Source organism: Harpegnathos saltator, unplaced genomic scaffold (genome assembly GCF_003227715.2).
Source record: "Harpegnathos saltator strain DR-91 unplaced genomic scaffold, Hsal_v8.6 scaffold498, whole genome shotgun sequence".
NCBI lineage: Eukaryota > Metazoa > Arthropoda > Insecta > Hymenoptera > Formicidae > Harpegnathos > Harpegnathos saltator.
The window spans coordinates 837,043-860,825 of record NW_020230313.1 but is presented as its reverse complement, the minus strand read 5'-3'; the positions used below and the strand labels follow the sequence as shown (position 1 = coordinate 860,825).

Below are 23,783 nucleotides of genomic sequence, written 5' to 3'. Positions count from 1 at the left end.
CCACCGCGAAATCACGACGGCCGTTTCTCGCCTCGCCGCGCCGCGCCCGCCCGGACCGCGAGGCCCTGATGATCTCGCCGAGTAATTTCAGCACGGAATCGCATTATCAGCGGAACATTCGGCCGGCGGCTTTGCGATAGTAGCCGGCTGTGACGACGGTGCGAGCCACACAACGCACTCCTGGCCTCAAATATGCCCGGCAATAATTCAACTACGAGCTACCCGCTACTTCTCGCACGAGGGACCAGGCCGGAGCGGGCTAATTCTCACCCCGGTATACGGGGGCGCGGGATAATAGATCGCGCAGATTAAGGGATTCCCGGGATACGGAGGTAACGGAGTCACCCGTGGCCGACCGCCGCTCTCGTATTAGTCTTTAATAAAGAGCCGCGGCAATAACTCATCCCCCAAGTATCGCGCTCGCAGAAAGCCCGCCGAAGTGGTCGCCGAAGTAATAGATATCCCATAATACACTGACCCCGATGCCCCGCCCCCCCCCTCCCGTTGTTCCTCGTGGACTTATGCAAACGTCGGAGAGGACCGCCGGAGATCTCGCGCTGAGAGCCTCACAATGCCTGACAATGCGAATCCTGGAGAGCGAGATAACGGAGCACGCGAATTGGAGTCGTAAGCTCGGCCCGACCGCGAGACCAGATGTGACCGGGTCGGGCCATGTGAACGAAATCGCTTCATTCGCTCTTTGTGAGCTCTTCCGTTTCGCGTATTTCTTTCCTGATCTTGGAGTTGCGTCCTGCAGCTTCCGCTTCCGCTGCAAATACCGCCGACTGTCTCAGCGTCGCCTGTCAGTCGAACGCCTGAGAGCGCTGCTTCGATTAATTAAAAGTGACTTTCTTATACTCGATAACAGGGGTGAAGAAGCGAAAGAGAGAGAGAGAAAGAGAGAGAGAGAGAGAGAGGAAAAATTACAATATCGACAATCTGACAGATCGTGCACTCTGCAGTCCACGAGAAAATCCAGTCTCCTTTTAATGCGGTTTAATATGCCTTTGTTACATTTCAAAGAGCACCTTGTTTTACGGTGGAAGCGGTACTTTAGACAAACACCGTAAATGAATTCAATATCGAAACGAATTTACTGCGCCGTACCGAGGCACAAAGCATTGCGTACTACCCTCCGGGCATGACGCACAGCCTCCCCTACGCCGAGGAGAGCGTACGTTTTCTCGTCGCTCGAGCGGTTACATCGAATCGGCTGGGCGATGATAGCGGCAGCAGCGACGTAGCCACGTCGAAAATTGCAACGGCGATAAAAATAAAAATTTATCGCCGACGTAAAGCCAGCCGGCGAGAGAGAGAGAGAGAGAGAGGGAGAGAGAGAGAGAGAGAGAGAGAGAGAGAAAGGACCTCCAGCTTCCGCGGTCTGCGCCTCTCCTCACGGAGCTTTTACGACGAAACCGACTCCGTATATTCCGTATATATTCGATGACGGACGGTGGCATTAAAAAAAAGAATCCTAACGACGTGGAAAATAAAAGTTCCTCGCTGCCGAAAGGCGCCTCCTCGGAAGGACTCGCGCGCGCGCGCGCGTTCATGCAATAATAACAGTAACAATAACACGCAGTCACGGAAAGCGGATATGAATATGTATCAGGTACATCTGCTGCCTCATGGCGCGCGCCCCGATGTTACGGGACGGGAAAGGGTGCAGGAACAATTCAATATCAGCCGGGCGGCTCCTTCTTCGCAGCGCGAAGGCCGGGACTTGCCGGCGAGAGGCTAATTTCCAGGCCGCGCCGGAGATACCGGCGAGTTTTATCAAGATTCATGTCAGAGCCACGCTTGAACACCGCTCCCGTGTTATATTTATCGCGCGCTCGCGATATTTTTAGCCCGGTCAAAACGCAATTCGCTGAGGAGGCTGTCAGCTGTTAGCGTCGCCTCGCGCCGAGAGGGTGCTCGAGAAATTCGACACCACCCGGCCGGGGCAAGCAACTCGCGCGCTAATGACGTCTGATGAAAATGGAACGTACTTGTACGCGGTACAAGAACCAATTTCGAATGCCGCACCCTTGGCGCTCTCTCTCTCTCTCTCTCTCTCTCTCTCTCTCTCAGCTGCGGGAAAAAATGCTGCTTGTAATCTCTTGCAGGATACTACAGAACAAATCTCAAGTACCGCGCTCTTGGCTTCCTCTCTCAGCTGTGGAGAGTGTCGCTTATCAAGTTTCGAGAAACAGTGAATCGTATACACGGAAATCTCGGGAGGAAATTTCTCGAATCCACACGCAGCATTTTCATTCATCCGCTCGTTGCCGAGAGAGCTCAGCTCTCAGACATGTTTGTTTCTTGCGATTCTTAACGGATCCAGAATCAATTATCGTCTCAGGCGCGAGGCGCGCTGGACGAAAGAAAGACTTCATCGAGGAGGGACGCGGTCTTTCCCAACGGCGGCCTTTCAGCAACAAATTAAGGATTTTAAGCCGAAAGTAATTAGTTCGGGCGGATGAGGTGTCACTTTATGGAAACGGGGAGACAGAGAGTCAGTCTTCATTGTTCTCGGCATTAATCCTCCGGGGACGTTTAGAAGTTTTCGACTCGCCATCTGCTGTCCACGCTAAAAGCCTTCCCGATACAAGTCCCGGAAGGAATGATTTCCATAATTTTAATCAAATCGAGCTGATAACGCATATATACTTGAAACGTTACTCACAGACCAAAAACCGACTATGCTAAATATATTTTGACAATAGAGGCGTAGCGAAATTACTCAACAGGGACTCGAGCAAATTATAAGTAGAAAAGAATCGAGCAAATTATAAGTAAAAAAAAAAAAAATCAAGAGCGATACAATTCTCGTGCATTAAAAAAAAACATCGTGATGATTGGTCGTTAATTAATAATGTATAAAGCGCAGCAAAGAAAGTCCTAAGAACGCGAAACGAGCTTTGCGTTCGGAAGTCGTTTACAAGTCGTCCAATTACGCCGAACCGCCCGTCGAACTCGAAACTCAAAAGGATTTAGCGGGCGCAATCTTTTAGCGCCGTTGCCGGAACGTGACTCGATAATCTTATTTAGCCTTTCACGAGGAAATGGATTATTCGATCGCTCGTGAAAACCTCCAGAGTTGGAGATCCTCTTTAGTTACTACAGAGGCGCAGTTAGTTAATTAAAAGGTAAAGAGAGGACGAAGCGGCGAGGGGGCGAAGGACGAGCGAGATGAGAGGACAACGATGGCGGTGGGTGAAGGAAGAAGGAGGAAGGGCGTTGCGAAGGGAAGAAGAAAGAGCGGGCACAGAGAGAGAGAAAAAGAGAGAGAGAGAGAGAGAGGGAAAGGAAATGATGAGAGGCATCGGGATTTGCAGCTCCATCAGAGAGAACAACCCTTTCTTGCTTCGTCAGGAATGCTCCGGGGTTGAACTTCCGATCGAGCAAACATTTAGGCCGCTTTAGCGACGAGACGGAGACGTGTAAAATCGCTCGTTCAACTTTTTGCCTGGTTTCGCCTCGCCCTTGCGTTTCTTCTCATCTCGCGAGTGTCGACGAGAGAGAGAGAGAGAGAGAGAGAGAGAGAGAGAGAGAGAGAGAGAGAAGAAAATAATTTTCGCCAGGCCAGGCGCGCCGCGAAATTTGATATGAAATGCCGGCGCGATTTACGAATTTCGCCGCAGCATTCGCGCATGCCGGCTATCTTTTGTGCGATACGATCGCCGTGTTAAAAGTTCGCACACGCGACTGAGAGTGATGATATTATGACCCGGCTGGAGATATTCAATTTTCGAGGCGAAGCTACACAATTCTGCAGCGCGAAAGGCCGCGCGCGCTAGGCCGCACTTCGCGAAGCGGGTAATCAAATCAGACGATCTCGCACAATCAAATCTCTCCTGCAAATCTCGGGCTCCGGAGGCAGGGAAGGGACCGGGGGAGAGAGCACGGGGGGGAGGGGGGAATACGGAAAGTAAGAAAATATAAATCAGCAGGGAGGATTTAATAATTCACCGAGGCGAACATCGCGCCCCTTTCCCGAAAGTACAATCGAACCGTTTAACCGTGAAACATTGTACGTTCTCCACCACCCCTCCCCCCCCGCGAAGACGAGTGTGCCGACGTCCGCTGCCACCCTCTGCCATCCCGTGGCCACTCTCAGCCATCTGCGAGATTATCTCGTTGTAACGAACAACTTTCCCCTGAGCGTTCCAAGCGGCAAATGTGCCGAGCGAAGTAGGAAACGTTTCCCCGCCGGGACGGCAGAAAGAAATTTTATCTCTCACGAGAGAAGCGTCGCGCGTGGAGAAGCTTCGTCTGAAAAATCATGCGATTTTCTCGATTCTCCCGATTACGAGCTCTCTCCTTTAAAACATCTCGCGATACCTCTCGTTTCACTTTGCGAGGCGTGTTACTTCGCTCGACCGAACACGACGGTCCCTCGTAACGCCGCGATATTTTTCCCGACGAAACAAGATAGGGCCAATCATCAATACGTCGTAATGCCCTTTTCGCCGCAGACTTTCGTTATGGAATTCCTAATGATGAGGGGGGCGAATGTTAGGAGCGGCTGTAATAACAGTCGCCGGCTGCTGGAGCTCCGTAGATAAGGCGAGGAAAAATATTCAGCGACGGAACTCTCGCGCGTACCGAGCGACGTCTGATGAAAGAAAAATAAAAAGAGGAGCCCTCTCGCGTGTATCACAGGCCCTCTCTCTCGCTAATCGCGTGATATCTCCATTAATACACCGCCACCCCCCGGTGAAACTCCCGGTGGAATATTCGCGATATTACTGGCGGGAGGCCGCGGAGAGATTTCGTTAGTCCCGAATCCAAGGGCGAAACGGTGGTGGATCTATCATCCTCGGAATCTATTAGGAACGATCAAGGAACATTGGTCGTGCTGAAAGGCTGCCGACTACGTCGGCCACATTTACATAATCGAATTTCAAGCGTTCCTTTCGCAAGGTCATTTAATTATCCGCTCGATGATGGCCTCCGGCTGAATTATGCCGGCTGAATGCAAGCGCCGTGACACGAAATCAATTCTTGTGGACATCGTTGCAATTTGCGAGATATATTACTGTATTTGCATAGACGGTCGTGAGTCGTTCTATACAAGAACGCCGACGAGCTGCCGAATTATGTGCTACGACACACACAATATTAATTTTCAGTTTCGTAATTCATACAAAATTACAGAAAAAAAACAAATGTTTGATCGTTCTCGACAGACTCCAAGAAATCGTACGCCTCAACTCAAATGCGCTCAAATGCGCGCGCCTTACGAGTGAGAATGCAAAAACGGCGAAAGGACGAACGCACGACGATCCGTTTCGTTAAAACCCTCTCTCATCGGCACACGCAATCCCCATCTACACGCCGAGTGGCCACTGTTTTAATCGAAACGTCGTCCACGCGAATCCACGGCGCTCGTTCGGCGCGCGTTTCGCGTGGCTCGCGAAATTTTGAATATTGCATGACAAGGAGAGGCAAAGGGTCGGCCGCTTTTTAGAATACCAAACGAACGGGGGCGTATTATCTCTATGCGAGAGCGGATAAGCCGGTTTCTAGATGCAGGATCGATCTGCATGCAGATGCACCCCTCATGAACGGCCGCACAAAGGAGGCAAACCAAAGTGGTCACCGGTTAACGTTCGGGCCACTCTGAATATTTCATACGCCGGCCGTGGCCGTGCGTAGATTGCTCGCGCGCAAATGCAACGCAACAACAAAGGTGAGGCAATGGCATTTTGACTGCGCTGCGCCGTGCACGCGTGTGTCTCCGCACGAGTGACCGATAGAAACTTTTTGTACCGCTGCCACCTGAGGGCTTTGACCAGCGTTTTAATGCTCGGCGAGTGCCAACAGATTGGAAACTTTCGCAATTTGCTTCGCGTGCAGCTGCTCGACGCGCGGTCTTCCTCTTTCTTGGCACATAAAATTTCCGAGTAATTTCATATTCTTCGCTCAACGAGCAGCTTCGATAGCTGTGCCCGCTGCTCTCTTCCGCTGTGAAATACAGAGGTGGAATTTTGCATTCGGCTCGATGGAAATATACTGATAAACATCCCGTAATGATGATGTCACGTGTCCTGCTACTTTTCGCGTCTCGATGATTCTTTCGCACAAGTTTAACATTATCAGAAATTCGATGAAAAATTCAACGAAGAGAAGAACTTCTCCCTTCGAGGTATTTTTCTATTTGACAATCTTTCCGGTCTGTTTTCCTGCCGCGAAAAGTAATACGGTTTTGTAAAAGAGAAAGAGATCGCGGTAACGCGTTCTCATTCTTTCAGTTTAGCGCGAGAGAGTAAAAGGTGGCGATAAATGCTATCTCTCGCTATTTGAGTCGCGATTGACTTTCTGAGATATCGATCGGCATGACAAAGAAACCTTAGTCGGCAAGCTGAGTGAAAAGCGGTACCCTCCGACGAGTTGCGAATCTATTTGACTTATCTTTTAAACGGGGCATCACGACGGGACGAAGAGGACGCCTCATCCATATCAATGACACGATTTCTATGAGGTAGTTACCTACGGAGAAGAATATCACGCTCGAAGCCGATCACGTACTCATCTTCTCCCCTATTGCCGTTTCCCCCGAAAACATCGTCTTTCCGCCCCGTTGCCCGTCGCCCAATTTCAATTACGGATGACGGATTCGCAAAATTCGCCAGCCGAAAAAGAAAATTGTTGGAGATAACGGAGAAATATATAACGTTACGATTAAATGATATAAATTATACACGTATGTATGTTTTTCCATACTTGAAATTTCTCGGGCAGCTACGGCAAATAATAACATAGACATTTGTTCATACCTTTATTACAAACGATCGCATATGCGAGCAACAATAATTAATTCTGCTTTAAAGGTGAGTGAAAAATATTCAACAATAACATTGGCTACTTGTTCCAAAGTTTATTTCCTCGATAGTTGTAAACAGATTTATGCACAGATTTGCAGGATTGCTTCAGTCAAAATACTCGAGAACAAGCACCAATACACGAACAATTACAATAGGCTCTGTTATTTAATATATTAGTATTACATGAAAATATCTTTTATCAAATTAATTCTTGTCAGTCATTAGATCATGTAATTCTATGTTAGTGTGTGAATAGTCGAACTGCATCGAGCAAATATATTACTGAGACAATAACTTCAATGACAATAATGACATTGATTTCTAGAAAACAATTAGCCGAGAGCATTTAGGATCAAATAATTGCGCAAATTCAGTTCGATTGCACATAAAACATATTAAAAATCAAACTGTACAAACTGTATATATATTGTGCATCGCAGAGAAAATATCGATCTTTTCCTTCCTTTACAATATCGCATAGAAGAGAGATTTGCTGTATATATAAAAAGTCGTATCTACAAAATCTGGAAGAAACGCTGCATCTAATCGAAATCGTCCGGCAAAAAACGAAAGAATGTAAAGCGTTTATAAACTATAAAAAGAACACTATTTACAACGAAAACATTCGATTAATATCTCTATACTGGGAAGACATGCCTGTTGTTGTGGCGTGGACAAGTAAATTATCATTCCTCTCGAACATAAAATTTCGACGGAAAATGTTTTGCATCGTCGAGAATATATAAGTATAAATACATATTAATTCTATATAATAAATATCTTTTCTTGTACTAGAGCCAGTTTGATAAGGCACTATAAATAATTGCGTCCCCATTTGTGAAGATGTGTAGAGATTAAACGTTATATAACAATTTTTCTATATTTAGTATTTGTAGTATTTAGAAATTTTGCATGAAAACACGCATTTTAATCAATCCATTTTAATCAAAATTTTTCACTGACAGTTTATCTAATGCAATCCTACAGTTCTTTTCTCTTCTTTCATAAATAGTTCCATTTATACGTATTATTTAGTGCAGTAAATATATATCTCGTAAAGTGATCTATTATTTGTGTCAATTGGAGCAATTATCCGGAAGCATTTGTTTTTTTTTCCTTTGGGACATCAATGTTTTAAAATAAAGCATAATATCAAATATTATTGCGTTATTGACAAGTTGCATGTATGACTTCTTTATTATTTATTTGACCGTTTTATCGATACTGTAATGCAGTAATGCAGTATTCATCCACAACGTGATGCAGTAATATTTAAATTTGTAAAAATCAAATTTCGAAATTCGAACTGAGAATCTTTTTACAACGGTACAATGTGACATGCATGAAATCCATTTCATACATATAAATATTGGTCTTTTTACATCCTGATATCATGGAACTTTGGCAAAATAATTAAAATCTGTGACAAAAACAGTAAAGGATATAATACGTTTCGTTAATATAAATCATCATTCACAGATTTGTGTTATATATATAGAATTCCTCTATAAAAAACAATATTAACCTACACGTAGGAACTATAAAGAGAATCGGTGTGTTATACTGTGTCACGGAAGAAACTCTCTATAGAGGCCTAATTTATATGCTTAATATTACGATATGATCGATTTAGATCATTACATTTTTATCTTTTGTGGCGGTTTATTATGGCGACGAATATCTTACCCTGCTTTAAATCTCGACTATTAACAATTAGTAACAGCTTGCCGTTAACATCGACGGAAGATTGTGACTGTAATCTACACAATTTAATTCCCATTATTCTCCCGATGTCTCAGTATAGCTTGCCATATCCTGATTTCAATTCCTCCCCTAGAATAGTGCGTATAACAGTGTTACCTGCACGTTTTGTCATTGTTAAACATTAGGAGCACAATTTTAGTTACCTCAAATTCAATCTGCGGAGATCGTCCCGTGTAATATGATCCAAAATATCTTCCAATACATATTCCTCATATAGGAACTAAAAACGATAAAAATGATTGATACGGTTCTCGTGGAAACGAATTTAACACGAAAAAGAACAGTGAATAAGCTTACTTACCCTGTCGATTGATGCCTCGTCTATCTGCAGATTTCGTAACCAATCGATGAGAGCTGTATCAGGATGTGTATTATTACTGTTACGTATGTCCGTAGTTGTTAACCTCTCCGGTTGTTGAGATACGTTTCCGGAATCGCACGTATCGTAACTGCTGTAAATTACATCTAAAATTTACTTTCATGATTATAACGGACACTGCACATAATTTTATGTTAATTTAAATTTTATTAACATTGAGGTAGTATATGTTGCAATAAATAAAACAACGGTGCTTCGTACCCTATTTCCTGTCTCCCTGCTTTCCTATTGATATTTTCGCACAGATGCGTTAATGTACCAACTTGAACTCTCTGTTCTTCCAGAACTTGTTGCAGCAATGATTGATACGACTTTTGGCTCTCTATCAATTCCTGAAGTAACCGCATATTTTCCATCTTTAGTGCTCCCATTTGATCCCTGTACTCCTTCCAGTACTTATTATCGATAGAATCGCCAGTTTTCGGAGATTTTACAGAGTTTACCGTCGATACACCCGACGTGGAGCCTTCCTCGGGGACTTGCCCACCAGGTTGCACCCGTTCTTGTCCCAATAAATTAGCTCCTAATTCTGGACATATAATTTCCAACATAAAACACACTTTTCAAAGTAACACTATTTCTCATGAGACTACGATTACGTTCACATGTATACGCAATTATAATTAATCGAAAGATACACGTACGTCTATTGGTTTTTAATGAAATCTACCTAAACCAGATGTGTGAACTCAAGCAGAGTGTGGTAACACTCTCACTGAACTGAACTCAACGTTCATAAGAGACCCCTTATTATTGGTGATGACTTTCCTTCGAGATATTTTTAGAGTTGACACGATAACGTACTCAATCCCCACGTGTGCTACACTTGAGAGTATCATGTATATACACGTTACACATCTGGTTCATGTATCGGATAATATATATGTGTAAGAAGTTAATCCGTTTAAGGGAACGATCTTTCTGAGCATACAACATGTAGTTTTTGCTCACATTCCTCGAATAAAAACTTACTCACTGGATACATGTGTTCGTATTTATTTCGTTGAGAAATGATACTCACCGGGTGATAACACTGTGATGGCAGCTTGAACAGCGTTCCTCACCAAGTTATCCAAGGCGAACATCCAATGTGGCTTTATGCTATGCATTCTGAGGACTTCGTTTACCGCTGTTTGAAACAAGTAAATAGCCAGGTGCAGGTGATTAATAGCTGTCGAATCGAAATCCAACTCCTCTTTTAGTGTTCGAATAGAAGTCACTATCACATCTTGATTTTGCTCCGCGATATAATCTCTTAAACCGCGCATAAGCAGCACTAGATGACTCTGATATTGGAATAAATAATAAAATATACATCGATACAATTGTGTAAGATGTAATAATGCAATGCCAAAACAACAATGCAAGTACCATTTGCAACACAGTTTGTCCTTCCGCTTGATGTATACCTCTCATCCAAACTTCACAGATTTTTGCTTCATCCTGATTGAGAACTCTCGTTAACGTCATACGCCTTTGACTATCCTTTTTCAATAAATAAAAACCTTCTTGTTCTTCCCCAGACTTTTGTCCCGGCTGTCCTGTTATCATAATTTCCAGTAAGTACATAATAAATAATTATTTTGGATAAAGTCTGAGATAAAGTTTGAGATAGACGAGTAATTTGATTATGACTATATGATATAACTTCTTTGACGCGGCATAATTGATTTGTGTTATAAATAATTCTTGATTATTTCTTTCATGAATATTGATGATAATATATTTACCTCCTAATTCCACTTCCGGCGATAACAGTCCACCAGACGAACTTCTCCGAGTTATCGAGGCTCCCGTTGCATCACTTTCACTAGTTTCTATTGATGGAGTATTGCCTATTGTACTAAGAGGACATAAAACACAATAAATTAGTCTTATGTGTTACATATTAAAGATAAAACGTTCAATTGTTCAATCGATACCGTTGAATACAAAAGGCACAAATATAAATCACATCGCTATTATTAAGGACGTAAAACACGATTCTGCGTGTTTTAAATATTTATTATATTTAATATATATAACGTGTATAAATCGAAACGATCTAAATGGTCCGCCCATTTTCGGGATATAAATTGTTATTTAAAGACGATTATATAGAAAGCTGTAATTTTGGGATTGGACGTTAGATGTTACTGGGCTATTTTACTTGTGTACATTATGCTCTAATTAACCGCGTTCATATACTTTATAGCATATATTTGTTATGTATAATAATTAATTAATTTACGTATAGCAAAGCAACTACGTCAGAATACATATACAGTACACAATGTATTAATGACAGATATCAACATGTTTCTGGAAATACCATGTAGCATGAAAACATTTAATAGCGTAAAATATATTGCAGATGTTTTTATACATACAAAATAAGCTATTTAAATAGATAGCTATTTAAATTAAGCATTGTACACATTTAATATTAATGGTATGTGGTTTATCATATATATGATCTTGTTTTACTATATTTCGTGTCTGCAAACTATCCAATATGTCCAATAAGTAAACTGCATCTTCAGTTATATTCCTTTTTTGCTGCATAAACAAATTACGAAGTTAAAACCATACCTGTTAAAAGAGAGGGTTGCAGTAGGCATGCTGATGGGAGACAATAGATGGGCCGGACTGCGTTCCCTCAATGGGCTTGACTTCGTCAACCCTCCACTAAATTTAACATTTTATAATTACAATTCGCAACATGCAATCATACAACAGAATACTTAGTACTCTTTTACTCTTAGAATAAAGTACTCTTTATATTCTTGCATTGTACTTGTCATGTAGTATTGTAAAGCATTGTTTATATCAAATAAAGCATAAAACATTTTTCTCACCACAGTCCATTATTTCCACAAAAATTTTAGTACAAACGATCGATGATCCAAACTAAATTTAGCAAAAATATTTTCACGTTCACGTTCATGGAAACGTTCATGGAATGATGAGAAGCATAAATTCTATTTTACCTTGTACCTTTTTGCTCATAACAGTGTCACATAAAAGCAATCGATTTCTACAAATGTCATTTCCTAGTTTCAATATGGATTTGATAATTACCCAGTAACAATAAAATATGAAATTGACAAATATAAAGCTTAATATAAATGGAATAAAGTGCATGAGAATGCAATATGATGAAACAAAGGCAAAGATATTACAGACTATTACAAGAATACTCATACAAAATGGTAGATCATATAAAAAATAAACATTTTATAATACCTATCGTCTGACTGAGATGTCTGCATAGGTGCAGCAGCAACTATGTGATTATTGTTCGTTTTGTCACATTTCCCCAAACGTTCTAATCTGTCTGCAGGAACTGATATACTTCTGCTGAAGTCTGGTGGTGCGGCCAACCTGCTGCTTTTCTTTTTCCTACAAGTAAACATTCTAAACATATACCTTTTAAAATTTATCAGAGAATAATACAGTACTTTAAGATTACGTACTCATTAAGAAATGGATCTTCCAACAGTTCTGCCGCAGTCGCTCTTATATCTGGATTTGGTTCAAAACAACGCAATATAAACGATTTTGCTCTCTCTGATAATTCTGATGGTATCTCAGGATGTATTTTATAATACCCCACCTGCAAAATTATATATTTATTTAAAGTACAAATTGGTAATTTAGAAATTAACACATGACATATATTTAATACTAATTGAATTTTGTATAAATTCAAATGGCGCGCACTTCCAGAATGTTCATTACCAACTTATTTAATTATTAGCGTATTTTTTACTAAGAGAATAAACTAATACTTTTTACTAACATTTTTTAAAATTTTATTTATACCCATTAAAAACTGCAAACTTCCCTCTTTTCAATGCAATTTTTATTTTTATAATAACTGAATACATTTAAAAATGACAGCTGATTAGTTTCAGCAACTTCCCATGGGACATTTTGTTGAAGATTCGAATCTCGGCTAAATTTATAATGTCGATATTTGAGGGTTTAAGTTCCGGCTAAAATCCGTAATGTGATATTTCGATGGATTTCTAGTTCAAATCTGTAATGCCGGTATTTACTGGCTCGAGTTTCGGGTTGAAATTCTGTAATGCCGGTATTTAAAGGTTCGAGCCTCGGCTAAGAATCTTTAATACAGACACTTCAGGGTTCGAATCTCTACTAGAAATCTATCGTATCAATAACCATGAATTGTTTTCTTGAATTTTTCTTAGCACATTCGTTTTAATGTTATTTTCACTTTTGCAAAACTCTTCCTTTACTATATATCAGGACTCAATAACTGGTAAGACATCATTTTATTTTTTAACTTTTACGATTCAACAGCAAGTTAAAAGACTCTTTTGCTTTAAAATTTTACGGCTTGTCATTTGAATATTTATAGCTACAAATAGCATTATTCAACAACAAATCAGAAGTTTTTTTCATTTTATTCTAGAAAATAAACAAAATTCATTGAACTCTAATTTTGGCAACCATTCAAACAATCCAAAAAATGTTATGCGAATACAAGTTTCTAGTTTTTAATCAACATAATAATTTTACCATCATTTTCTGTCAAAATATAAATAGAAAATGGCAGCTATTCAATATATTATCATTTATTTTTTCATTGAAATTTTAACTTTATCAAGTATGTAACAAATGTTTTTTAAAAAAGAACTTTAATCGTTCTATACATTTTTAACAAATATTGTACATCAATTCATTCACTTTATGGGCTTTTAAAATTCAAAAATATGAAAAAATCAATCATCATCAATCATTGTACAAATATGTAAATTAAGAAAGCAAGTTTATTCTTTCAAGGGATATAATCGTTAGTTATATGTGCTTTATCATTTACACAATAGAACTTAATATATGTAAACTTCACAAAAGATTTCAATATCTAGCAAATATTTATTTACATCTGTGCGGTACTGTAAGAAACAAGGAAACGCTATATTCAAAAATATATTTGAAAAACAAAAAAGTTTAAACTAAAAAATAATTTTTCAATTATATCATTATAATTCTTATTAGACTTACAGCTTGTTGAATTTTGCCTATTTTCCACAATAAATCTACATCTGATTTGCCATCGAAACTTCGAGCTGTAATATTTTTCTGATCCACAATGTTACTATTATTTTTATAAAAGTTACAGTTTATTTTTTATAATCAAAATCTTCTAATTTTTATATAATGCATAATGTATTTTAAACTTACCTTAAAAACAGCTGCTTGTGCAGAACCTAGTTCAATGAATGGAGGTTTGCCAGTTGCCATCTCAACTATGGTGCAACCCAAAGACCAAATGTCCGCCTAGAGACAAAGTTTGAATGACTGTTATTATAATAATGATATGGCAACCGGATCTCATGAAGATTTCGAAATTACAAACGCAAACTTACAGGCGCACCGTAGCCACGTTGACCTTTGTCAATAACTTCTGGTGCCATATACTGTAGTGTTCCGGTAAATGTTTCCGTACTCGGACATAGACCAGCCAAACGTTTCGACATGCCAAAATCAGAAATTTTCACAACTCCACTATACGTATTTACTAAAACATTGTCACCTAGAAATGAATAAGTGCATTTAAAATTTGTACGAAAATATATAAAATGAGGTGCTCTATATGCTGCAAGAGAAATGACGTGCCTTTTATATCTCTATGAACTATTTTTTGATCATGGAGGTATTTAAGACCTTCCAACATTTGTTTAGTATAATACGAAATTGTTGATTCATTTTCTTTTAAAGGACCCCACTTTGATCTCAGCAAAGCTGACAAGCTCCCTAAAACCATAAAAGCATGATAAGTAGATAGTAGTTGTCGTTTGTTTATAAATGTATTAAACTTTAATCTTTTTCTCACCTCCAGGCACTTGTTCCATAAAAATTTTGAAATATCCATCCTCACTTACGGAACCCAAATACTGAACGATATTCCTATGCCTCAACTGACTGTGTAGCTTAATTTCTTCGTGCAGAGGCTGCACATCTCCCAAATTCCGCTCACGTATTTCTTTTACAGCAATTCTAACTTGAGTATTTAAATCACGTGCTGCATATACTATACCATACGTGCCTTTACCGAGAATTATGCGCTTATTTTGATCATCCAATTCATACTCAAACTATAAAAATATGAAAATATGTTAAAGCATAAAATTTTTTTAAAATATAGCTAAGGTACACCGAAATATCAAAACGATAGTAAAAATTGGCAAAAACCTTCATGCGATCGTCAGTCATGTAGGCATCTAAATCTGTAACCATGCCTTCCTGATCTCTAGTCATTTCCAAGATCAGATCGTAAAATCGTTGCCTACATTGCACTGACGGCAAGTACATTTGAAAATCGTCCGAGTTTTGATGAACATACAAGAAAAGGCATCTCTCGTCTCTTTTGTACAGGCTAACGCTACGTATCATATTTGCGGTAAACAGCCAATCATGAACTTGCTTGCAGTTATTTTTCATGTTATCCAAACACAAATTCCATATTTGTATAGATTTCTCCTCCGCGCCTAGGTTCACGTTCACATAACTTGGCATCAAAATCTTTGTTGGTTCCAACACTAGAATCTAAAAGGGTAAAAACGTTGTAACACTGGGTGTCTCTACCATGAGATTAATTATATAGAAAGAGAAAGAGAGAGAGAGAGAGAGAGATAGAGAGAGAGAGAGAGAGTGGAAAGTTATATTTAAGAGTTTATCTTTAAGAGTGAATCCATAAACGCTGCATTAACAGCGGTTTTATATTATTCTTACTTTGACCCAAAATGTACAGTAGTAAGAGCTGGATTGGTAACACATAACTATAAGCCATACTCTCCCGAATTGGAAACTGGATCCTCAGTAGAACGATTCCATTTATTAACTTACTGGAAACCGTATACTGTCGCCAACCTCCGGCTTTGTAGCTTCGACAAAGTAGTCCATCCAAAAACTAAATATTTGCTCCTCTGGTGAAATTTCAGCTTCTTCGTTCCTTTTACGAAATCTGTCTATCAGTGATATATTGCCTATTGTCGATTTCAGATACCTGTCGATTAGAATAACTTCTATATATTTCATGGTTTTTTGTCGAATAAATAACCATCTTCTAATTTTATTTCTTGTGTACCTACCAATTTGGTGGTTTCAATTTAAACATATATTCAGCCGCTTGTATAGCCTTTGAATAATCTTCTGCCAGTACGCTGATTTCAAAGAATGTTGCCACATCCCAGTAATCTTTTAAACTCGATAAACTGCCTTTCTTGCCAATTAAATTGTTCAATACCATTCCTATGTGTTGCAATTCTTCACTCTTGGAAAATTCATTACCAGCTATGACCAATAAAGTAGCAAGATTTATACCAGCGTATTCGTTAGGTTGGACCTAAATATAACAATAATGTGTTATATCTATAACACATGCCATAATAATATTTCAAAACAATTAAAACTTAAATAAAATAAATAAAAACTTAAAACAAAAGTTAAATAAATAAAAATACAGCTTACGTCTATGAATACTGTACCTCAAAACCTTTCCTGTACCAGTGGATCGCGTTGTTTAAACTCTCCTGATCTGTATGCCTACTCTCTACAAATATGTCTTTGTATATTCTGCCACATAAACACAACATATCAGGAACATGATTCTCTTTCTTCTCCAATGCTTTCTCGATAACTTTTAACGCTCTTTCTCGATCACCCTCTTTATTTCGCCGATTCAGAGCAAATGCATATAAATATCTAATAGCCGGAGTATTTATATAATTCTTATGAGTTGGTATAGTTCTCAAATCATCAACCAATTGTACCATTGCGTCATAACCCTGAAATATTTTCAAATAAATGTAAATATATATATATATATATCAGTTTCTAATAATACACGATTATTGCCGGTCTGTCGTTATCTTACCTGTATTTCTCGGAATGAAATAAGAACATTCAGAACAACTTCTCCTGACAAAACATTTGGATCATCTAAACGTTTGCGCATATTATTTAAAGCTCTGGAGAGCTCCTCTCCAGAATACGTCTCACGCGCTTTGCGCAAATCTGCCAGGAATTTTTCCTTCATGTGCGCTCTGAAATTAAACTTCTCACGTTAACATCAACTAAATTATCTATGTCAAGAGTTATTCAATCTTTTCAATAGAATAAAATATATATGACAGTAACATTCAGTTATTACTTGTACAAGCAACTGTTATAAAAAGAAAATTTCTATATCTATTTACTTGGATTGTATTTCCACATCTTGAAACAGTTTTTTGAGTTTCAAAGTGAGATGCTGTTTGGGATCTATCGCTTCTTCGCCTGTGATTCTGCTAGCTGCTGGATTAGTAGCCACACATGAGCCACATTCCACGACACGGTACGAGACAAATGTATAGCTGCCACAAGATAACTAGAAAGATAGTCTATGTAAATACTTAAAAAAATCATATTACTGATTAAAATATAAATTACTTCTTTATTGATATCGACGAATCATGTAGAGAAAAGCATTTGTATTTCCTATGTAGCACATTTTATATTTTTTATCATCAAGTACACACAATGCACTAATTAATTATTCATTTAATCAGATTGCCATAATATATCACCATTCTCCACTCATTGTCTTATAATTATTTATATTTTATATTTTGCATTGATTTCTCTCAGCATGCATGTGTATGCAAATGTCACCCACTTTTTCATTTTCACATGTTACAAACTGTTTTAGAAACTACTTTAATACAACAATCATGACAGAATTAATAATTGGAAAATAATATCGGAAATAAGATCCGCGTGTATCGGTAACAAATCGTAAGGAGCGATTGCGCGTAGTTCCGTACGATCCGCTAGCACCAACAGTAACTGCTATATTAAGAGCATGAGCTCATGTTTTTCTACTCCATATACGGCGGAATTACATATTTGGTGCTTGCCTGATAGACACGGATACCGTTTTATCAAACCGCGCTGATCACGTTTTGGCGCTTGACACAGTCCAGTGCTGAGCGTCGTTCAGTGTGTAGTATACTTAAATTTATCAATAGCCATATTAAAAATGCAAAATTTGCACGAGATTTTTTAAGATAAACTACTCAAAAATTAAAATTAACGAATAGAATGTAACTGTGTAAATTGTCAACTAATAATTAAAAGTTCAAAATAACTCTTAAAACAGATTGAGCAATTGATTTACTCAAGGCAATGATGCCTAATAATAAATAGAGTTAGTGACAAATATTTATTCCTCTTAATGTTCTCGTTTTTCTTAATTACAGACTTCTATAAACTTTTAATGTATATAAAAAATCATTTACATGCTTGTTTATCAAATTTAATATATTTTTCACATCACACATAAAAAAAAAAAAGTTGTGCAGCAGGTACAGTTTTTCGTGTCAGGAAATTTTATCAAGCAATTATATGTAATTTCTTTTAACATTATTACAAATATATAAAACAAGTTTAAAACTACAACATTTAATGTGCTGCACAGTAATAGTATACAGTCATAGTAGTAGTATACAGTAGATAGTCATTTGCACTATGACCAATTTATTCATGAGACCTTTAATTGAAAGCATTGCTACAAAACACATTTCCCGAATCAGAAATAACTAAGGTAATTTGCTTACTATTACTATATTGAGAATTTAGTAATCGTGATATAAAGTAAATTTTGATTTATAATTTTGAAAAATATATGAAGAATATAATTTAGTACATACACATACCTTTAGTCTAATCGTAGCCTCTGTGTCCACATCATTATACAGCAAGATATTTTCCTTCATGCCAAAACTTTCCCTGACTCCAAGGTGATAAAATAATGCAGATTGTTGCAATTTGATACTTAAATCTACAACTGCTACATCAGCATTATAGAAAGTATCCAAGACATTAGTCTCGCCAAAATCAAGTTTCTCAAACTGTAAAAAGTACATACAATATTATAAAAAGAAACACAGAGTGTAAGTATACATTTCTTTTAAATTTCTTGTACGGCATGATATAAATATATTAAAGACATTGTTTGTATATATCACAATGTATAGTATATTAAATATATATTTAATTTTCCTAAGATAATATAACAAGTATGATTTAAAGCTAATTTAACATAAATAAACTATAGTAGATTTTATATCTCTACAATACTGTAAGTTAAGCATATTTGGAAACAATCTTTGATATTATTCAAATTATTGACTCATATAAAAGTATCAGTACCTGAATATGATGTATGTTAGCATTGACCAAATTGCAGGCTTGTCTAACCTCATCCAGCGCTCTCTTTCGCTGGGCAAGATGTTCTGGTTGTTGCAAATCCAATACACAAGCTACATCCATTCTCGGTCTTCCTGTCACGGTGGTGTGTCCTGATATGTCACTCTGTGTCCCAATACTGTCTGTACTGGAAATACCTTCCATGATACCTGATTGTGAAGCAGCTGCACACGATTGTTATTATACTGAGTATGTTTGCACAGCTGTTATATTACACATAATATGATAATAACAGAAGTTTATAACTACCAGCCATGTCACCCATATCGCCGCAAATAGAAGGCATGTTGCATAAAACTCCACTGTCAGACACCACTGGTGTTTCTCTTGAATTTCTATTTTCTAACACAGTCCGAAAACTCTGCTACTAAACTCGATATATACCTGTAAATAAAGTGACAGACGTGTATCCTAATTCACATACTATCCAAATGACATAGTAGATTCGCCTGCTTGAATACAAAAGCATATTGACAATGTCATTTTTTCACAAGGTACCGATTTCTCAAAATCACTATCTGCTTGCGTTTTCAACATACCAGCACTCATTGAGGAAATCATTGTGTCCGTTCTTACAAGACCGCACAAAAATAAAACAAGGTATAATAAAGATATAAAAGCAATAACATCTCATGGCACTGATGCACACAATGATCATGAAGCAACGCAAATCTCCTCGCATATCGTGTAACGACAACTGACAATTAATAAACACGGTGCGACGCAATAAACGTACGCAAAAAAATACCTCTTGTCGTGCACATTATAGAAACTACCATCCATTTCTTCTAGACTACACAAATCCGGAGTCGAGGTCGTATACCAAGTATCCTGGCTCGCGTGTAGCATTTCGTGCCGCTTCACAGATGGCAGCGAGATCAGTCGCGCTCAGCCGGTATAAAAATAGACTCCCTCAAGATAGAGCAAATCGCATCGAGACTCTGACCGCACGAACGCTTAACGTTAGCCGACGAGATGCGTGCTTGAATGGCATTGAGTCATTTACATAAGAATATTAAGGCGTATTAAAAAGACACGGCACGTATTGCCGTCTATACGCGACGTAATACTATTTCTTTCTTCTTAAAAAAATTTTGTTACGCATTGTGTGTTACACAGAATATCAGAGATAAAATCATAAAAATATAATTTTGCAGATATATTTCAGTTAGTTAATTCACAAGCAATTACTTGGCAAATATCTTAACTGATGCATGATTTATATGCATAATCCAAATTTACGACAGATAATAATTATCGCACATGTATAAGAGACCTTCGCACGCGCGTGCCTGATTTCTCTCATTCCTTTAAAGCCACCATCAATCATTTTATTAGCGCAATCGTCCGGGTTAATAGGAAGTCCTTGACATATACATTTATAGGCGCAGTCGAGAGAAGTGAAATATCCAACACACGCATCGAACGACGTTATTACTAATCCATGTCGCGGACTCGGTTATATTAAACTTTACAGTCGTAAAATGCATACGTTAATTTTCAAGGATATAACTTCCCCGGCTTTATACTTCCTTCGAGTTTCTTCGTACAACTAAATCTGATCATCATTGCAGTTTCCGTCTATTTCCACAAATAAAAGAGGAAAAATTCTCTGTCCCTTTCTCTATTTCCGACACGTTCTTCATCGACGACGAAAAAAAATCATAAAAGCCACGCAGGCAATTTGTAAATGTCTCTTAGCCAACGAAGTGGCTTTCGTGTTTTAGAAATGGCAGAGACAGCGACAGGATTTACATCTCGACGCAGAAAAATAAATTTCGAAGAAGACTAAGTGAAACAGAATAATTACGTAAGTACAGTTTCTCGAGTCAAATTTTGCTCTTTGTGTGAAAGTCTCCTTGGCGCGACGGAAGTCTCTTCAGCATCTGAGCGATTGCAAAATACTTTTGTCGATCGACTAGAGTCGACTCTCTACTGGGAGACCATGAATGTTTAGACAGTCACTGCAAGTCAGGAAAGGAGAGTAACAAGTTTGTGGGTCATTCGCATTCGTTCAGGCCGGGTGCTACAGCACGGAGCTTTGTGGAAACGTACCAATGAACTCCGCGTGAATAGGTTGTCAGAAGCGCGAAAGAGTCACGAGCATCTCAGATGCGTATGCCTACAGCAATCGTCTCCCGCGCGCGCGCGTGTGTATAATCGGATACATCGACGTTGTCCGGCGCGCATACGACCAGACCTCCAAGTGGCATTTATGAGACGTATCCTCTGGCTCGCACAATCGATACGTCAGCTATTCTACCTCATGAAACGACGACGAGAACGACCGCCGAGTCGCGCCAAGGTCGTCTCATTGCGAGTGCGATCGAACCGAACAAATTTGACGCATCCGTCTGTACAGCGCGTGTTTGGCTCACGCAGAATCTACCGAATACATAAATAAAAACACTCTTCTCTCGCATTCTCTCTCGCATTCGCATTTGCGTCGAGACGCATTTCCACCAATCGCTCAACACTGTAAAATAGACATTGTCGCGTATTGACGCTTCTATTGATATCAGGCAACTCTCTCGGCAGCTCGAAAAACGATAATAAATTCGAATCTCGAAGCACCATCGGGAGACCGCAGCTGAGAGTCAGAGAAGAGAATCATTCGGAGGAGACCACGTGGCGTTCAGTGGCGAAGCTGAGCGCGCGTCGCGTTCGTATGTACGCGGTTTGCGAGTGCGTGAAGAATAGTGGGGCGCAGTGATGCGCGGAGCGGCCACTCCGCAGCGCTCCCCTTTCAAGAGGAGTGCATAAGACGATTGGAGGCCAGCCGGGGGACGCCGTGGAGAGCCGCTGAGACGCGGGGAGATGATGCGAGTAACCTCCTCGTCGCGCTGCTATCCTACGCCAGGGGGTCCCCGAGAACTGGCCTGCCCCACGACCGACGTGAAACCACGTCATTGCGCACGTGGAGCAGCACCGCATGAGCCAGCCGACACGCTGCTCGAAACTACTGAGGTATCGCAGTCAATAGATAGCTCTGCGCTGAAAGTTCTCTTCGTCAAATATGAAGGACTGGAATGTCCAGGTTGTGTGTATCGGAAATTATAATATACAAATATATTAGCTTAACCTATTCAAAGCCTATTGTCCTATACTATCAATACGTATATCAATTGATTCGAGTATTCGAGGATGCGATCGCCTAATTCAGAGCTGGAGACGATCTGCGACATTTCGGGCGAAATTCAAACAAGAGGTGACACCCACCGTCCCCTTGCCACCGCTCCGCGCTCAGCGGCCGAGGCGACGATCGCGATGCATTCAGGTCCGTCGCTGTATAAGAAATCAGCTGGAGCGCACCCTCGCGTCGTATTATCATTAAAATTTTTTCCTCGTTTAATAATCACTTTAAAATATATATGTTATGTGTTTCATACATATATATATATATATAAATAAGCGAGGGTGCGCTTCAGCTGATTTCTTATACAGCGACGGACCTGAACGCACCGCGATCGTCACCTCGGCAGGGGGACATTCGCCCGAAATGTACAGATGGTCTCCAGCTCTGGCCTAATTGTTCGGAACAGTGTGTAAAGGCGAGAAACAGCTTGGTATTATAAACGAGAAGTATACACACATAAGACGGAAGTAAAGAAATATTTTTAACATCTTCAATCAATCGCGAAAATGACGACGCTCAATCATTTGTTGGGGATCTTCGTATACTCGCAGTATATTCGCGGTACATTATCTTATACATAAATAATTATTTTGCCGGGATTAATCCTAGTAATAGCGATAAATAATACGTCATTATTCACTATTTAGGTTTTCGTCGGTGGCGTTTGCTCGGAACGGTTCGTCGCTCGGCGGATACGAGCGAGGAGAAAAAGCAACAGAGAACGCAATTTCGGATCGGCGGAAGGTAGTCTATCTTAGGCGAGATACTCGCCTGATCCTCGGGGAGCCTCGCGGTGTAGAAACCGGTCAAGGAATGCGTGTAACGCGTGTACGTACACGTCACGCCCACTCGTCGTGCCTGTCACGTACGAGGCCCATATCGTCGCATACGTTGCCCATCACCTGTGCACGTACGTACATCGATATGTACATACGACGAGCGATTTTCACGTTTGCGACGTCGTCGGTTGCGCGACACGCGCGCGTGCGGAGACGTGTACGTGTCCTAGCGGTTCGCCAGGCGCGCTGTGTTCACCGACACCGACAGAAACCACAGTAGAGGAGCGATTCAGTCGGCAGCTGAGCGAGAGTTGCCAGGAAACTAGCAAGAGCGACAAGATCCACTTGAGGAATTTCGTGGTAAGAATAGCCAGCCGTTCGAGCCGCTGGAGCAGACGCCTGGAAGACAGCCATTGTGTGTCGACCAGCCATTTTTCTCGTTGTCTGGCGGTTACTCTGACGGTAAACTTCGAGAATAAATTCGAGAATAAAAAAGGCTTTCTCGGCGAATTGTGTTTCTTGGAGGTGCAACTAACTGCGGAAGTCGTGCTTTTTGGCTAATTTGAAGATGAGTTCGACAGGATGCTGACTTTGAGGCATCGAGATATCCTTCCTGACGATGTTAGTTTCGACGAAGCCGAGAAAGATGTTAGTTG

General features: G+C 39.8%; 1 protein-coding gene and 1 long non-coding RNA gene across 6 annotated transcripts; one reads left to right on the top strand and one right to left on the bottom strand.

The window, feature by feature from the left end:
* Positions 1-6,753: 6,753 nt before the first annotated feature.
* Positions 6,754-20,081, bottom strand: Ask1 (apoptotic signal-regulating kinase 1). 5 transcript variants are annotated; one of them, XR_003113517.1, is made up of 24 exons: positions 19,752-20,069; positions 19,462-19,596; positions 19,156-19,376; positions 18,660-18,854; positions 17,163-17,332; positions 16,841-17,009; positions 16,452-16,751; positions 16,056-16,309; positions 15,811-15,970; positions 15,157-15,510; positions 14,798-15,059; positions 14,581-14,718; positions 14,331-14,497; positions 14,146-14,241; positions 12,411-12,550; positions 12,181-12,336; positions 11,527-11,622; positions 10,686-10,798; positions 10,327-10,496; positions 9,977-10,241; positions 9,157-9,484; positions 8,878-9,041; positions 8,720-8,796; positions 6,754-8,645 (listed from the first exon to the last, which is right to left on the bottom strand). XR_003113517.1 is itself a non-coding variant. In XM_011138821.3 (24 exons), exons 2-24 carry the CDS (start codon positions 19,496-19,498, stop codon positions 8,582-8,584), a joined length of 4,083 nt encoding a protein of 1,360 aa, XP_011137123.1. In that variant the 5' UTR covers positions 19,499-19,596; positions 19,961-20,081; the 3' UTR covers positions 6,754-8,581. The 5 variants fall into 5 exon arrangements, 4 of the variants coding, with proteins under 4 accessions (XP_011137123.1, XP_011137125.1, XP_019696307.1 ...); XM_011138821.3 differs by having other exon boundaries at positions 8,878-9,028; positions 19,961-20,081; XM_011138823.3 differs by having other exon boundaries at positions 8,878-9,028; positions 19,752-20,065.
* Positions 18,293-23,733, top strand: LOC105181814 (uncharacterized). The gene is made up of 6 exons (XR_849659.3): positions 18,293-18,547; positions 18,666-18,896; positions 19,193-19,401; positions 20,940-21,022; positions 21,751-22,179; positions 22,996-23,733. It is a non-coding gene; the product is annotated as an uncharacterized LOC105181814 (long non-coding RNA).
* The last annotated feature ends 50 nt before the right edge of the window (positions 23,734-23,783 follow it).

Bases quoted from the DNA above. Each gene is read 5' to 3' on its own strand.
- Ask1 (XM_011138821.3), bottom strand. From the start codon at position 19,498: ATGCCTTCTATTTGCGGCGATATGGGTGACATGGCTG. The intron at 10,799-11,526 runs GTATGGTTTTAA...ATGTCCTCTTAG, and splicing joins GCAACCCTCTCTTTTAACAG to TACAATAGGCAATACTCCAT. The intron at 9,029-9,156 runs GTACGAAGCACC...TGTAATTTACAG, and splicing joins GCAGGGAGACAGGAAATAGG to CAGTTACGATACGTGCGATT.